The 16,926-nt window shown below is 43.8% G+C and overlaps 1 protein-coding gene across 1 annotated transcript in view; it reads left to right on the top strand.

Moving 5' to 3' along the window:
• The window catches only part of MAST4 (microtubule associated serine/threonine kinase family member 4), a gene marked incomplete at its 5' end in the record, with an annotated part of 512,560 nt that overhangs the window by 476,324 nt on the left and 19,310 nt on the right, over nucleotides 1-16,926 (top strand). Inside the window, 7 exon segments of the mRNA XM_081090007.1 lie at nucleotides 665-797; nucleotides 1,634-1,799; nucleotides 3,629-3,730; nucleotides 9,641-9,763; nucleotides 9,950-10,062; nucleotides 12,316-12,443; nucleotides 12,826-13,061. Coding sequence (XP_080946133.1) covers nucleotides 665-797; nucleotides 1,634-1,799; nucleotides 3,629-3,730; nucleotides 9,641-9,763; nucleotides 9,950-10,062; nucleotides 12,316-12,443; nucleotides 12,826-13,061 — 1,001 coding nt within the window.

The raw sequence follows: 16,926 nt of genomic DNA on the forward strand, positions 1-16,926 counted from the left end.
TTAGAATTTTAGCATATTTCCTTTTAGTAGCTTTTTTTACCTCAACTCCTCTGTTCCTGTAATTGTTAATTAATTAACATTTTGATTTTCTTCTAAAATGAAAAATTTTAAAAATATAAACTCATAAAGCTGCCAAACGTGAATGTGTTGCATGTATAAGAAATGTAGGTTTTGTGCTAATGAGTAGAAATTTAAATTCAACCCAGAAGTTGAAATCTGAAACAATGCTACATTTTCCAGTCCACGTTCCTTATCTTGTGTCTCATTTGAGTCACAGATGGGTTGCTTATCTTAGTTCCTGATGTGTGACATGGTATATTATTGTAGCCCTTTCTCTTTTGTTTTCTTATTCCGAAAATAGATGTCAGAGTTTCACACTGGAATTTTCTGAGAGTTTCAGGTTGTAGATGATAGTGTATGTGGCTGCTCCAGCAAAGATCAGCCAGACTTGGTCTCTGGCCTTCCCTTGTGAATTACCCTCAGCTGCCAGATGCACGTATTTGACATCTTCCTGTGACTTTATCTCTTCCCGGGCTGGGTTTCTCATAAGGTTGACACGTGTATATACTAAAGAGTCTTACAGTTGACAAGAGAAGGGAGAGTGTTAAAAAAACAGAATGAGCTGCAAAGTGAGTGTTGTGATGTATGTCCTTCTGCCTCATAGTTTGTTGGTCACCTCCATGGGGCACATCAAGCTGACAGATTTTGGATTATCCAAGGTGGGACTGATGAGCATGACTACCAATCTTTATGAGGGTCATATTGAGAAGGATGCTCGCGAGTTCCTAGACAAACAGGTAAGCATGCGTGCTGTTCATGTCGACAGAGAAATACAAAGTGCGACATTGCCAGTGAATTTCGGATCAACATCAGTACCGAGGGTTTAGATGTCTATATAGGCCTTACATTTAATAAAGTGTAAATTGCCTCCATTTTTCTCCATGGGCCTCTTTGAACTGTCCATTCCTCCCCCAACATTATGGTCTATTAGCAAGATGAACGGCCTAATTGCACACAAGTAAGAGTGTGAGAGAGACAAATGGAAAACTGTTTTTGTAAGGAATTCAGGAGTCTCAGTAGAGTACTCGTGAAGCTCATGATGCATCGTGCAATCACGGGTGCTAAAATCCGAGCCATGGCCCATTTCCCTTTAAGCATGCCTCATTACCATGTGCCCACAATCTGTTCATTGTAAAGTTACTTACGGTAAACACATCTCAACTGTCATGCTTTTATAAAGTATCCAGGATGTGAATATATTTGGGCCATACAAATGCTAAAACTATCTCTGAGAGTGACAGATAAAAACGCATGATTTTAAATTTAAGGCTTACAGATGTTTTTAATACTGTAAAATAGGCAAAGCTACCAACAGGGTCAAGCGATTGGTTTGAAATGGCACGTTACAGATAGTTTGACATTAGGGTAGAATTGTAAACTTCCCTTCTTTGGTATTTACAGAATTTATTGCCTTTGGTATTAGGAATGCGAACTTATCAGTGCTGTTTTTACGTTCTTTGTCCATGTGGTTGAGCAGGTGCACTCTGGGCAAAATAATTGATGCTTGGCCCTGCTGCTCATTTTAATTTACGTCCAATATTCCAATTATTCTAATATTGCAATCATCTTTTAGGTCTGCGGCACACCTGAATACATTGCCCCAGAAGTGATTCTGAGGCAGGGCTATGGAAAGCCTGTGGACTGGTGGGCCATGGGCATTATCCTCTATGAATTTCTGGTTGGATGCGTGCCATTCTTTGGGGACACTCCAGAAGAGCTATTTGGACAAGTCATCAGTGGTAAATATCATCAGGCGTTATCTTTAAGCCCCTGTTGGGAAGCAGCCATTTAATGTCATTTTATGAAGTATCACTGAATTGACTACTAAAATGTTAACCTTTGTCAAACAATTTAGCCAACAGATTAAAAGAACTCACTCATCATCGCACATAACTGACTTTCATAATATCGAGAGAGCAATTTGGCTTGAAAATTGATCTGAGGAAGTTTTGTTAACATGGAATTTGGAAATATACTGGCAATGTAACTGATTTTTATGGTGTGCTTTTTCCGCAAAAGAAATTGGTGTGGGACTTGCAAATGAGTTCATTGCTGTCCAGTCTTCCTTTCCATAATAGCAAAGTTGCGCCCGGGAAGAGAAGGTTAATGTGGGTAACATTTACATAAATGGGAAAAATGGCTAAAGGCACAACAAAGAAATTAACAAAAATGTAATAAACCCTAAAACAAATGTCTACCAAAAAATAAATAATGAGAATGGGAAGGAAGCAAATTTAATCCACAGATTGTTAATGATTTCATTGGTAGTTATTATGGTGGAATGTTATTTCTGTAACAGCTGTTCATCTTTCATTTAAAATTCAATAACCTTTAGATCTTAACCTGCAAAGCTGACCCTAACTATTATGTGGCTCCTGGCAAAACTAAATGATAATTAAATAGGCTCTATTACTACCCTACCTGCTGTGTTTATAAATTTACCCTAAGCATAGATCAAAAAAGCCTCTTTTCTCAAAGTTTGTCAGTCATTACTAATATCCCCATCACCTTCCTCTGGTTCATTCTGGACTGCATTTATGGGATCCAACCATGGGAATGGGAGGGGATTCATTTTGGAGCCCTTTAACCACAGCATTATTTTCTGTCATTGACTTTGCAAGTCAGGCGTATTTGTAAACTTTAACAAAGTAGATTTGTGAGTTGCCTGCAGTGAATAACCCTTTTATACAATATCTGAGCTGTTTATGGATTTATAACTAGGCTGTTTTCTGACATTCCAAGGCCTGAATGGCAAGAGGAATCAACTGTTTAATTAACACAAGCAGCAAATGCTGGCTTTGTTCTCCATGCCTTACGGCTCAGATGCATATTCATGTTTTATTTTCCAAATCAGATTTAAACTGCAGCAGAGGAAGCTAGAGGCAGGCACACACAGAAATAACTCATGTTTTTATTGCATTTCCATACACACAAGCATGCATACCGATCTTTAGGCAAACGCCTTTAGAATGTAGAACATAGTCTAATATTTATGACAGATTTTAAATACTTCCATTACTATGATTACTTTGAACTTTTTTTTTTTCTTCTTTGGCATTAGCATTTGGACCTTTCCTTTGTCTCTGGAAATAGTTACATTTACGAAATTACTTTCTGCTTCTTGGAGCTGCAGAACTCTATAGTTGAGGATAGTAGGAGACAAAGCCTTACTCAGATGATCCCTGAATGGGTGACTACCTGAAATGCAGGTGTTTAGAGTTGCCACTCTATGATGTCATTTTCATAACTAGAAAGAGCAATTTGTTGTGAGCCATTTTCACCAAAGAAATATGAATCAACAAGGTGAAGGAAAGATACCGCTTATTGAGCAGTGTCTCCCTGCCTTGCTGAAAGCTGTGCTCTTTGTGTCTTATGAAACAGGCTTCTAAAACTTGCCTGAGCCTAGGAATCAACCGGAGAGCCTGTTAACATGCTCTCTCTGATTCAGTGGGTCTGGGGTGGGGCCTGAAAGCCTGCCTTTCTAACAAACTCCCAGGGCACGTCCATGTGTTGGGGCATGGACCACCATTTGAGCAATAAAGTTGTAAACGACTTCCCTTCCTTCTAGATGAGATCAACTGGCCGGAGAAGGATGAGGCACCACCGCCAGACGCCCAAGATCTGATCACCTTGCTGCTCAGGCAGAACCCCCTGGAGAGACTGGGAACAGGTTAGAGCACATGTGCTTTAATTTTGCTAATACGCAGGAAATAATGTCTGTGTGGAGCACTCAGAGGTTTGTGTTTGTCTCTCTCTCTCTCTCTCTCTTTTTTTTTTTTTTTTTTTTTGCATAGGAAACATCTGTTAGTTGATGTAGAGCATGACCACAACACATTATAACAATAGTATTTTGGATTTTTTTCTTTTTCTGACTCAGAGCAGTACACACACTAGGAGGATGGGGTGGTGTTGTTTGTTTGTCTTTGTTGTTGTTGTTGCAAAGCAGAAATTATTCTTAATTTGTTTCAATGAATAAAATTTCTCTGGAAGAAAAATCTCAAAGTCCATGTCACTCTTCGATCCTGCAAAGCATGGGTCTTAAATAATTCAAAACAGAGGATTAGAGATGTCCAGCTTTTTTGTTTGGAGTTTTTTTTAAAAAAAATCTGTATCCCCAGAAAGATTGGACCCAGCGTGTTATTAACTACAGGCTTTGAACTGATTACTGGGAAGGAGTGCCTGGGGTTGGACCACGCTGTGCCATTGTGGTGATCAGTGCCAAGGCCAAAGAAAGAGGACAGAGAACTCTGGACTTTCAGGATTAAGGCGATAATAGATTTGTTAGTTGCTGATTATTTTTCCTGACAGTTGTGCTACCAGTTTTTTATTTCTTCTTCCTCTTTTCCTTTTCTTCCTTATATTCTGGTATTCTGAATAAATAGACTAAGAGATCCCAAGATAGAGTTCCAGCCCACCTCACTATGCAGATTTTTATAGATGAAACTAAATACTAAATATAAACACATACAACACACACACAGTAGACAGTAGCCACAATTTCCAACAGTAAAAATTGGCTTGGTGGGTTGTTTACTGAGCCATTTCATTCTACTGCATTTTAATAGGAATATCAGAAAACATGGAAGAAATGAGTCTTTCCCTCCTTCTTTTCAGGACAAAAACCATTTGCAACAGCTCCAAATATTTATCTCACATCGTTCCCCACATTTGCCCATAGCTTCTCTAGTTGGAGAGTTCTGTTCTTGCTGAAGTAAGGAATGCTACACCGCCAGAGTTTATGATGATTCATTAAAACCCATGGGCCAAATCTTTATTTTGTAAATAAAGGTTTATTGAAACACAGTGATGCCATTCATTCACATTGTTTGTGGCTGCCTTCATGCTGTCGTGGCAAAGTTGAGTAGTCATGACAGACTGGATGGCCCATAAAGCCTAAAATGTTTCCTATTTGGCTCTTTGCAGAAAATCTTACAGACTGAGTTAGAGAATCAGAGTTTAACATCAGGGCTCAGTTGGGAAAACCGTTCTGAGTTGAGTCTCTCACTGGAGTCCCATGTGCTCCTCTGCTTTTTCTTAAAAAAAAAAAAAAAAATGTTTTTATTGATTCTGAGAGAGAGAGGAAGGGAGAGGGATAGAAAGATAGAATCATCAATGGGCTGCCTCCTGCACGCCCCCTGCTGAGGACTGAGTCTGCAACCCTGGCATGAGCCCTGATTGGGAATCGAACATGACCTCCTGGTTCATGGGTCGACGCTCCCCCGCTGAGCCACGTCGGCCGGGCCCCTTTGCCGTTTTCAGTGGATGAGTGTGCCTTAAACTAGGGGAGGTCGCATCAGTGAAGGTAAGGGCACAAAGGCTGGAGTCAGATTGAGTTTAAATCTCAGCTGTGGTCCTGGTCGGGTAGTCAGTTGGTTAGAGCATCATCCCGATATGCCAAGGTTTCGGGTTCAGTTCCCAGTCAGGGTGCATACAAGAATCAGTCAATAAGTGTATAAACAAGGGGAACAACAAATCAGTGTTTCTCTCTCCAAAAAAAAAACAACAAACAACAGCAACAAAAAACCCAATCAATCAATAAATAATTATAAATCTCAGCTGTGTGACCATGGGCCATTTGTTTCCCTTTCTGTGCCTCATGTCCTCACCTATAAAATGAAGCAGGTAGTAGCACCTCCCAGGATCATTGCGAGGATAATAATAGAACCACAAGGACACTGCCACTGCTGGCACGTCGTCTTCATTTTCTGCGTGTGTCATCTCATGCTTTCCCCTGTGGACTCGTGGGATAAAGAAATGGTGGTGCCCCTCCCCCACCTTGGAGCTGATTGAACTCCGTGAACCAAGTCCTTTACCTTTCTTCTCTCTCTGTCTGGTTTTCTCTTCGAAGTGACTAGCAAACTTGTTATTTCCCTGTGTGACCTGTAGTCAGATGTGCTTTATGGTTCAAAAAACAAGAGCAGCTGTCAAAGAACTGGTGTCAAGGCTCCGTGTGGGGCAGTTTTGAGGAGTGATTTTTACTCGCTGGAGAAGCAACGGCATTTTAACAGCGCCCTGCAACAATGCACATATCTATCTGTACGTCCCAAGCAAGTGCCCCAGAGAACCGTTGTCCTAGGTCTGACCAAAATCATATTATAATCAGCCCACCCTTTCTGAAGAGTCCCCTTCAGTGTTCATGTCAGGTTGGAGTTTTCCCCACTTTAATAGTTTTCCCATTTCCCTCTAAGCATACCTGGGTTCTTGATGGCCCTTGATTTAGCGAGACAGGGCCATGGTGATGGTCGGCACATCCATGTTTGTATGTCACATGCTGCAAGTTCTCTCTCTGCACATTTTCCCCTTGACTGCTACTTTCGGTCTATTCAGTTTGATAATTTGGGAAACAAATCTCCCAGCACAAGCTCGAAGGAGACATTTGAAAGCCCCTGCCCAAGCTCTCAGCATGGTCAAGAAGTGCTTCTAGTTGGGTTCGGAGGGAGAGGCTGAGAATCCCTCGGGCCTGCCATGCTGCCTCCAGTGACAGCATTTTGGATTTAATGCATATTTAGCGGGCAAAATAATGCACCGTGAAAATGTGCAAATGCACATTTGCCCCGAGAGACTAGAGAGGCTGAGAAAAGGAGTGTGAAGACCATAATGGATGTTTAAGAAACTTGCATGAAAGGAGAGAAGCGCTCAAGGGAGAACGTTAGTGCCAAGGCATAACCTGCAATTTGGGAACTTGTTGAACTTGAACTGGACTTTTGAACTTGTAGAGTATTGAGTGGCAGCCTGGCTCATTGGATTTTAGAGCTGCTCAGATGTGACCAACTTCTACCCATGTACCATGGACTCCCACTGTGTACTGGAGGTCTGGAGTGGTTTCTTCATTGCCCCAAATCTCAGTTTTCTAATCTATAAAAGGGGCATGTTATACACCTCACAGGGTTTTATGAGGACTAAATGCAAACGTGTTTGTGAAGGTATCTAATACATTAACCTAGTATAGCGGTTCTCAACCTGTGGGTCGCGACCCCTTTGGCGGTCGAGCGACCCTTTCACAGGGGTCGCCTAAGACCATCCTGCATATCAGATATTTACATTACAATTCATAACAGTAGCAACATTACAGTTACGAAGTAGCAACGAAAATAATTTTATGGTTGGGTCACAACATGAGGAACTGTATTTAAAGGGCCAGAAGGTTGAGAACCACTGACCTAGTACATAATAGGAGCTCAAGAAGTGATTGGTTTCACTTCTCTACCCGGCGAATTCTTATGAGAGCATCATTTGCATGAGTCCTGTGTCTGATGATTGCATTTGGCTCATCATGCCATCACCCTTATTGTGCCAACAGTTTAGCCGAGAGATAATTTTCCCCCGGTGTGTCCTTTTCACTGTTTTGTTCCCCATCTCTCCAAAAGTTCATGAGAAACAAGACCCAGGGATAAGCACCCTTCACTCAGCGGGGCACAAAGGCCAGAGGGTGAGGAGTGTGAGCTGGGTCAGCAGTTGGCTGACTCGCTGGGGAACACCTGTTTGTCATACACTCTCACCAGCTAGTGCGCCAAAGGGTGGCAGGCAGGGGAGTGAAAAGCAGACACTCTGGACGTGGATCAGAAGTGCCCTTTGAGCCCTTGGCTCAGGGAACTGTGCTGTTGCGGGTAAATCAGAGCTGCCGTTTGGTGTGGCCATATGAGCAGCAGCTGAAATGATGGTCGTTGCAGCATGATGTGTGGTGACCATTAAGTAGGGCTTGATTCTGTGGGCCACATGATGAGGAAGTTGTCCTTGACACAGTGAGGAAGTTGGATAGATAAATATTTAAGCCATTTAACTTCTCCGAGATGAGAGCACTAAAAGAAAATGTGGCTGGCAGCTGCGTTCGGGACGTTGATTGGATCAGAGCCGGGGTGCATGGAGGACTGGAGTTGGACTGTGCAAAGGTGCCGTGACAGCAGCCTCAGGAATAGGCTCTTCGGCTCCATTCCCCAGGATTGGCAATTGTGAATCCATCTGCAAAGAAGACAAGAAAGATGGCAGGGCAGGATCTGAACTAAAACACACCTCCCTTCTATGACCTATGGCTAATGGCACAGAAGGTGGACGTGGGTGTTTTCAGTCAGACCTCGCCCAGCCCTCTAAACCTTACTCTCAGGGTTTGTGGTCCAGTTTCTTGTTGCTTACTCTTAGTTCCCCTACCCAGAGATGGAGTTGGTAGTGCCTGCTGTGGGGGGTTACTTTCAGTGACGGGTTAAAGGAACCACAGTGCCTCTGGTCTCCAGTGCAGTACTTGTCAGGCCTCTGGTGACGCTGCCAGTACTTAGCTGTTGTCATCAGCATCCGACTTCAGCGTTGTGCTGTGAGCACGGGGAAGGCCTGCATGCGACCTGGATAAAGACTCTACTTAAATGCTTTGTAAAGTAGAACCCATTTCCGCTTCTGGGGGTGATTTCCCACTCTGCTCTTTTCTCTCAGAAGACTAGTTTCCCTGGCTGGGTTTAGAGGTCTGACCTGCACTGTGGACTGGAGGGGACTGCTGGGGACAGAGCCCCATTCGAACCATGCAGACAGCCCCACCCCTCCACTCCAAGACCCATACCCATTATTTATCCATCTTGCATTTCTCATTCTGTTCCTCCTGTGGCCCCCTGAGGACAGGAGGAGAAGCGTGGGTGACAAGTGCATTAGCAAAGCATTTACATCACACCCAGAGAGCATCTCCTGGCAGGGAGGCTGACTAGACCTTGGTATCAGTCTTGGGAGAATCTCTCTCTTCTGGGTGACTTCTCAGGGTCCATTCTACCTTATGTCCCTTACCAACAGTGTGTGTGTGTTTGTGGCAGGGCAGCGGCCTCATCCTCATACTCTGACTTTATAGCACGCGCACCTTCTCTTCACATGGGCACAGTCTGATATTTTGATGGGACCTGCCCTTCACAATCACTCTTTGAAATCATGAACTGAATTAAAAACATTATTTCACTGCATTGTTCTATCATTCTGAGTTGGGAAAAAGAAGCCTAAAACTTAGGAATGGTGATTGATTTTCATTCAGTGAACTATAAACCTATCAAATGGCTTTCCTGTTTCTTAGTTAAGAATTTGTAATCCACAGAATCTAATTCCTACCTATGTTAATGAGCAATCCAATAAAATTGAATGGTAACCATTATATACTATTTAGGGAAAAATTCATCTTTATTAACCCAACCTCCAGGGGAAATATTGCTGTGAACACATTTTGTGCCTTGTTAGAACTTTTGCGGGTTTGTAATGAACAACTGTGCTTGGGGCCAACGTGCGTCCATTTCCCCAGGTTCGGCTTAATGTGATTTTAAGTGGCCACATCATTAACCTTTGAAAAATGGAAAAAGCCCTGGAAAAGTTAACAATGAAGAACCATGCCAGGGCAGCTGCTTTTAGCAACATCAAATCTGCTGATAAAGTATGGGGGGAATATGGAGGTGTTTTGGTTGAGGAATGAGAAAGTGAGATTTCCATGACATTTTTCTCTCTGTGTTGGTTTTGGGGTTGGAGGGGGGTGAGTATTGTTCTTCAAAACACTTATTTCCCTTTACTTGGATGAGAATTTAACCCTTTTGCTTCTGTCCTTCCCCACGTCTCCCCACCCCAGGTGGCGCATATGAGGTCAAACAACATCGCTTCTTCCGGTCCTTAGACTGGAACAGTTTGCTGAGACAGAAGGCGGAATTTATTCCCCAACTGGAATCCGAAGATGACACGAGTTATTTTGATAGTACGTGCATTACCTGACATAAAACATGGCAGGAAATTATCTCTACTTTTCATAGGACCCTCCAAGTCTAGAACCCATGAGTTTGTAGACATACTGTTGCTTTGGTACAGAAAGGAATCATTAAAATACCGAAATTGAACCCTGAAATCCTGAGTAATCGGAACTGTTCCCAAACGTTCCTTGCAGCTCGGTCTGAGAAGTATCACCACATGGAGACGGAGGAAGAAGACGACACGAATGATGAAGACTTCAACGTGGAGATAAGGCAGTTTTCCTCGTGTTCACATAGGTTCTCAAAAGTAAGTGAAATATGGCACAAATACGCAGGCTCTGAGGGACGCTGCCACTGGCCAGATGTGTGGTACCCCTAAACAGTTGTCAAAACCACCCACAGTATTTTGGAGCTCGGGGTCTCCTGTACTTAAAATTCCTTTTTATTTAGCAAAAGTGACCCCACCATCTTGATAATCCAGAGTCCGTACCCCTCAGGAGTATATTTCCTAGTTTCATTCTCCACAAATTTATATCTTTTTTCTTGGAGACACAGACTTGCCACTTATAGTCATCAGTGGGGTACAGTATAGCTATATGTGTGCTGATTTCGCCTTGCGTGCCCTGGTGGGGCTCGGTGCCAGGCTGTGGAGGCACCCACCCCTTTATTTTATGTTGTAATGAAGAACGTTGGACTAGTGCCGTGGTCGGCAAACTGCGCCTCGCAAGCCACATGCGGCTCTTTGGCCCCTGAGTGTGGCTCTTCCACAAAATACCACGTGCGGGCGCGCACGTACAGTGAGATTGAAACTTCGTGGCCTATGTGCAGAAGTCGGCATTTTGTGGAAGACCCACACTCAAAAGGCCAAAGAGCCGCATGTGGCTTCCGAGCCGCGGTAGTTTGCCCACCACTGGGCTAGTGTATGCAGAGCCTTCACTCTGTATGGATTACAACTCATAAGAGAAGGCTTAGTCCTTGACATAAGCTAAGCCCCTTGGGGGTGGTTGATTGAAAGCCTGGTAACCAGTCATAGAAAATGTAAGTTATATTAAAGTGGCCGTTAAAAGTGAAGCTAGACTTTTGGAAATGATAAAACCGTGGTCGGCAAACTGCGGCTCGCGAGCCACATGCAGCTTTTTGGCCCCTTGAGTGTGGCTCTTCCACAAAATACCACGTGCGGGCGCACGTACAGTGTGATTGAAACTTCGTGGCCCATGCGAAGTTGGTTTTCAGCCTGGGCAAGTCTATTTTGAAGAAGTACTGTTGATATTTGGCTCTGTTGACTAATGAGTTTGCCGACCACTGTGATAGAAGATGATAAAATTGATGTTTGAGAAAGATGCTGCCTTTTTTCTGATAATGGTAAGATTAAAACAAGCAATCAAAACCAAGAAACCTGATATTTCCAACACAAGGCAGCGGGGCCCTGGGAAGATGGACAAGAGCCTAGAAGGCACCTGCCTCCCTTTGCTGTTTGCGGTAGCTGTGCCTTGGCCATGGCGTTGGCATTTTGCATGAATGCTGTTTAGCGATTCTGTAGCATGTAGTGATTTTAGTGTCCTGCACCTTTTTCTGAGTGACTACCAAGGCTGCACCGGCAAAGGGGCCAGCACAGCCCTCCCTGTTTGTAGGAAGGACGAGGAGAGGTGGGGATTTCCCTGGAGGGTATGGTGGCAGGTGTGCCCGAGCCAGGACCCGAGCGTTGACATCACTGAGTGCTGACTTTCCCCAGCACCTGTCCTCTGCCCATCAAAGCCAGTCCCTCCACTCTGTTTCCTTCCCGCGGTCTCCTGTTCTGGCCACTCTCCTCCTAACCCCAGTAAATGTACATGATGTAAGAGCCGTTCCCCGGAGAGTGGCGAAAGGCTGAGCTGGGCAGTAGGCAGTGCCTTCTGGGCTGGGCTCTCAGCTTCCTTGGTTACCTTCCATCTTCCCTGTGGGTCAGCAGAGGTCTCCGATTTCTCAGCTCTGATCCTCTGCAGAAATCCCAGTACCAACATAGGAAGCTGCCTGACTGTGCATGTAATTTATAAGCCAAACGAATATCTCTGACTCACAACCAAATATGGACTGAATCCGCCCACCCCCTCCCGCTCCACCCCACACATACCTGAAACAAGTCATTTATCCTTCTCTTCACACACAATTCCAATTCATTTTTCTTCTTCCCACCCCTACCTGGTGGTCATTAAATCTTTTCCTCTGGTTCTCTTTTGCCGATTGACTTCATGGTTAAAAAGTAATCTAAGGTGTGCATCGATCTCCAGGCCTAGAAACCCCAATGCATCTATGGATTTTGTTTGCAGCTACAAAATTCATTCCGGATATGGTGAGAGATTGATGCATTCATAGCTCCCTACTCCAAAAGAAAGAAAAAAAAAAGTTACACGTTGACCATTCATCTCAGGACCGAGTAAACAGCATTGGAAAGTACCTTCTGGATACAGTCCCAGTTCATGCTTTAGTCATGTTCTCAGGGTTTGCTCCCGAGATTTGGGTATTTTTTTCTGACAAACTCTTTCAGGACAATATTAGTAAGCACTGACTCTTTGCCCTCCAGGTTTTCAGCAGCATAGATCGAATAACTCAGAATGCAGGAGAAGAGAAGGAAGACCCTGGGGACAAAACCAAAAGCACCACTTTGCCATCCACGGAAACGTTAAGCTGGAGTTCGGAATATTCTGAAATGTATGTGAAATGCCTGTTAAGAAACATAAGCCTCAGCTACTAGAGCTGTGGTTCTTCAACCTGAGTGTGCAGCAGAGTCACCGGGAGGGAGGCCTGTGAAAACACCGGGTGCTGGGCCCGTCCTCCATATCTGATCCCCTAGACCCTGAGGGTGAGGGAGAAGGATAGGGGGACCTGAGAGTGAATCTGTGACCCGTTCCCAGGTGATGTCGGTGCTGCAGGCCTGGAGGCCAGACTTTGAGAACCACTGCACTAGACATGTCTTCGTTAGACTTATCTAACTTCCATGTGTACCTGGTTTCTTACAAATTCACCTTGAACAGTGTCCAGGTGTGTATGCATGACTTTGTGTGTGTTTTTTTGTTTGTTTTTTTCAATTAAGGCAACAGTTATCCACATCCACCTCTTCAGATACTGAAAGCAACAAACATAAGCTCAGTTCTGGCCTGCTTCCCAAACTGGCTATTTCAGCAGAGGCAGAACCAGATGAGGCCGCTCCCTGCCCCGGCGACCTCCGCGAGGAGCCAGAGAAGCCAGTCCTTCCTCCTGCTGAGTGTGCTCAGGAGGAGCCTGAGGTCACCACCCCAGCCAGCACCATCAGCAGCTCCACCCTGTCAGGTAAGCCCTGGGGTGGGGGCTGCCACCCAAACATCACGCCCTCATCCTGGGATTGGCCTAGCCAGGTAGTGTTTCATGCTGCTCCACTCCAACTTCTTGGGCTTGGTGGATGAGCTCTAAGAACTAAGATCAGATGTGTCAGACCCTCCTGAGTGCATGGCCCTGCAGCAAACCATCCTTGCTTCAGCTTCACCGGAGAGCCCACCTCAGCTTCCACAGCTGGGTCAGTGGGATCCTGTGGTGACGGTCAGGACATACCAAGGAAGCATGACCTCTGGTGTTGGTGCAAAGGCAGGTCTTAGGGAGCTGCATCTAACTCACAGTTAGGATAAGGGACAATATCAGATAGTCAAATGGTCAAAATTACCCTAAAAGATGCCGTAAATCACCCGTAAGGCAGTAGAGCAGAAGCCAGTTTTCCCCCTTGTGTTGCAATAGTGGTTTTGTGACGGGGCCAAACCCAATATTTAGCTCTCTGCACTAGACTCTGAGCCAGCGCAGCAGGGCACCTACAGCTGGGAGATGCAGGATGGCTTTACTGCTCCTGGGACCCAGAGGGCAGGGGAGTCAGAAATACCTACCAGATTGGTGCTTTATGTGCATAGGAAACAACCCCACTGCAGACAGAAGCTGCCTTCCCAGCCTGGTAACTGGAGTGAGGAACTCCTGAGGCAACTTGGACTGTGTGGGGGGCAGCCCGAGGGCCTGGGCCTTGTCTACGCACGCACTTGGCCACGTTGCTTTTGCGTGAAGTGAGCTCCCTGCCAACAGGAATGGCGGCTTCCTGTGTGTGTTTAATGTTTACTGTAGCATAGATACTTGCTGGCCCTTAAAAACGGAGGCGTTCTCATTAGATAATCAAACGTTCACTTCCCTCAGAGCAAACCCTTAGGTGAATTTAAAATATTATTTGGTTTATAAAAATTTTATGCATAGCGTATCCTTCCCCAGAGCAATGTGCATTTATTCTTTAAAAAACACACACACATGGATGTGGCTTAGGGTTGCTGTCATGTCATAAATATTTTCATTAAGCCATATTCAATATGTTATGTTGCTAGCCATAAATGATTCCAAGAGTTTCCATGAATATTTTTTTAAACTAACTAAATATTCATAGTGTAATTTTTTAAAAATCGCTTTAAGAAAACAAGTTTGTTTGGGTGGGTTTATTTTAGCCTCTTTAAAAAGTTTGGTTCTAGGAAGGAGACTTGACTTGGGGTGGAAAACACACAATACAATGTACAAATGATGTATTTCAGAATTGTACAGCTGATACCTATATTATTTTATTAACCAATGTCACTCCAATAATACCAATAAGTAAGTAAGAAAAAAAGTTTAGTTCTATAGAGGAACTTCATATGTACTTATAGTTTATCGTGGGTGGAAATAATGTGGGTTTTTTTTTCTTTCCCCCGGTCACCTTAGTTCTATTTCCATTAGAATAATTCCACTTGTCCAAATCCTATAAAGCCAAGAGAATAGCAGTGTATTAATAGTGTAGAAACAACATAGTAATCTAGGATCCCTGACCATTTTTAGTTCAACTTGGCGATCAAATCAGTAGTTTATATTTCTAGTTACTAAGGTCTGTATTTGTTTCTAAGTTTATTTTCTTGCTCTGAATAGAGTATATTTACCTCCATTTAAAACTTATTCTTAATATGGTGAATTGCTGATGATCTCAGTCTCTTCAGCCTACTCACTATCAGAAAGGTAGGAGGTGAAGGGAGGGGAATGGTGTCTAAGCATTTGATAGATGACTTTCATAATTAAAAAAAAAAAAAAGTCTGCCTAGGTCCTGCCATGCATTTTGATTAATAGATTCAAACCACCTTTCTCTCTGGCTCCCCCATACACTCACTAAAAATAACCAAAGACCTTGGGGGCTGCACAGAATAGAGAGATGAGCTGATTTGCTCATAGCCAAGGGTAATTAGGGAATCTGAAAGCCGTGACTGCAGGAAAATTAAATTTGTTGATTTTCATATTTCTCCACCATCAAGAAGAAAGAACCCTTGACATTTCTAGAACATTAAGGTGACATTATCCGCCATTGGCAGAGAGGAGGCACGTGCTCAGTGTAGTGCTGTGAAATGCGATGGCGAGGCGAGAGGAGAGCGGGTCAAGGGGACACTCTCTGTTCACACTCTGGCCTGTAGGGAAGGGTTTCTCTTTTTTCATGACCACATTGTATATGGATCAGAAAAAAGTAAAAGTCCTGAAGTAGTGCTCCATTGCATCCAACGGAGTATTCATTGTCAGGAGATTCAGCTTTTCGGTTTATACTCGTCAGTGGTCAGTGATCTTATCCAAACCAAATTAGAAAGGAGAAGGGAGTGTGTACCTTGCCCCGGAGTAAGCTTGAGGTTGTTGAGATGAGATTTTTGATTTGTGAAGCAGTTTTTTATCAAGTCCTTCAGCAATGGATTTCTTTATTTAGAATGAATGGAACTGGTATACTGTTAAGCAAGATTGAGTTTGGCATAAAGAAAGACTGTTGGTAGTGGCCTTAAGGTTGTCTTCCTTTGTCGGTCAGATGGGTGTTGCATACAAGTCCATGCGTCTTTTCCTGTACCCACGCAAGTAGGTGGCCACAGACAGCCCTAGCCCACTCTCTCAAATCCCAGGCTTGCCTTAGCTTGCACCCCCTTCTGGAGTCTGTGCCACCCCCCGTAACATAGGGCCAAACTTCAACTGTGCATTCGAGTGGTGTGTAGGAAGTGTTAGTTAAGTTGTGACAGGAGTGTTAGTTAAGTCTAATTAGGCACAGCACTTTTCAAGGCAAAGGATGTCCTATGGTCAGCACTTTAAAATGTGCTGGCTGGTCTTTCAAAAGATCATTTATAATGGTATTAAATTCTCTGTATGGATTAGATATCCTAAGGTGATGATAGTTTGGATGATTTATTAAAGCACAGGCTCATAATTTAGCATTTAGACGTAAAAATGAAATAAGCATTTATTTTTCTGGAAAAAAAAACCCCCACAAGATATAGTATCAGTAATTTTAAAAATAAAACAACAACAAAAAAGCAAAAAGCACTGGTAGCCTGTGAAAGAAAGAGAAGTAGAGGCCAGGGTGGCCACTTAACTTCCCTCTGGGGCCTCGGCACCTCACTCTAAGCAAGAACATTTTTACTTCTGGACTGTGCAGTCACCTGACCGACATCCGTGATTGTCCATCTCTGCACCCTCCCATGAGGTTATAATCTCTGATCATCCTCTGCTGAAGGCACTTCTCAGTTTAACTAAAAATATCTCCTCCAGTTAATAAGAAAGGTTAATAAGATTTAAAAACAGGCATGGCTGGCGTAGAGGGGAAGGGAGCCTCTTCCCACTGGTCTGTTAACTTGAGGGCAGATCAGCATGCAGCACACTGTCTAGTGCAGCGGTTCTCATCCTGTGGGTCGCAACCCCTTTGGGGGTCGAACGACCCTTTCACAGGGGTCGCCTAAGACCATCAGAAAACACATATATAATTACATATTGTTTTTGTGATTAATCACTATGCTTTAATTATGTTCAGTTTGTAACAATGAAATTGGGGATCACCACAACATGAGGAACTGTATTAAAGGGTCGTGGCATTAGGAAGGTTGAGAACCACTGGTCTAGAGTAAAAGCCAGGAAGGAGTAGTGAGCCACTGAGTAACGTAGCCAGTAATATCCTTTGTCTTGTCCTATGAAATTTATAGGGAGCTTAGAGAATGAAAGGGGTGAGGAGTCAAAGGAGACACTTAGGTACTTTACTTTTTGTAAGTTAACATACCTAAGCCTAGTGTGAGGTGTGTACTAGGAAGATGGTGGGAGATCACATGGGCTTACGTCTACGTGACATGATTAAATGACATCCAGATAT

Source organism: Myotis nattereri (assembly GCF_964212035.1).
Source record: "Myotis nattereri genome assembly, chromosome: 4".
NCBI classification, from domain to species: domain Eukaryota; kingdom Metazoa; phylum Chordata; class Mammalia; order Chiroptera; family Vespertilionidae; genus Myotis; species Myotis nattereri.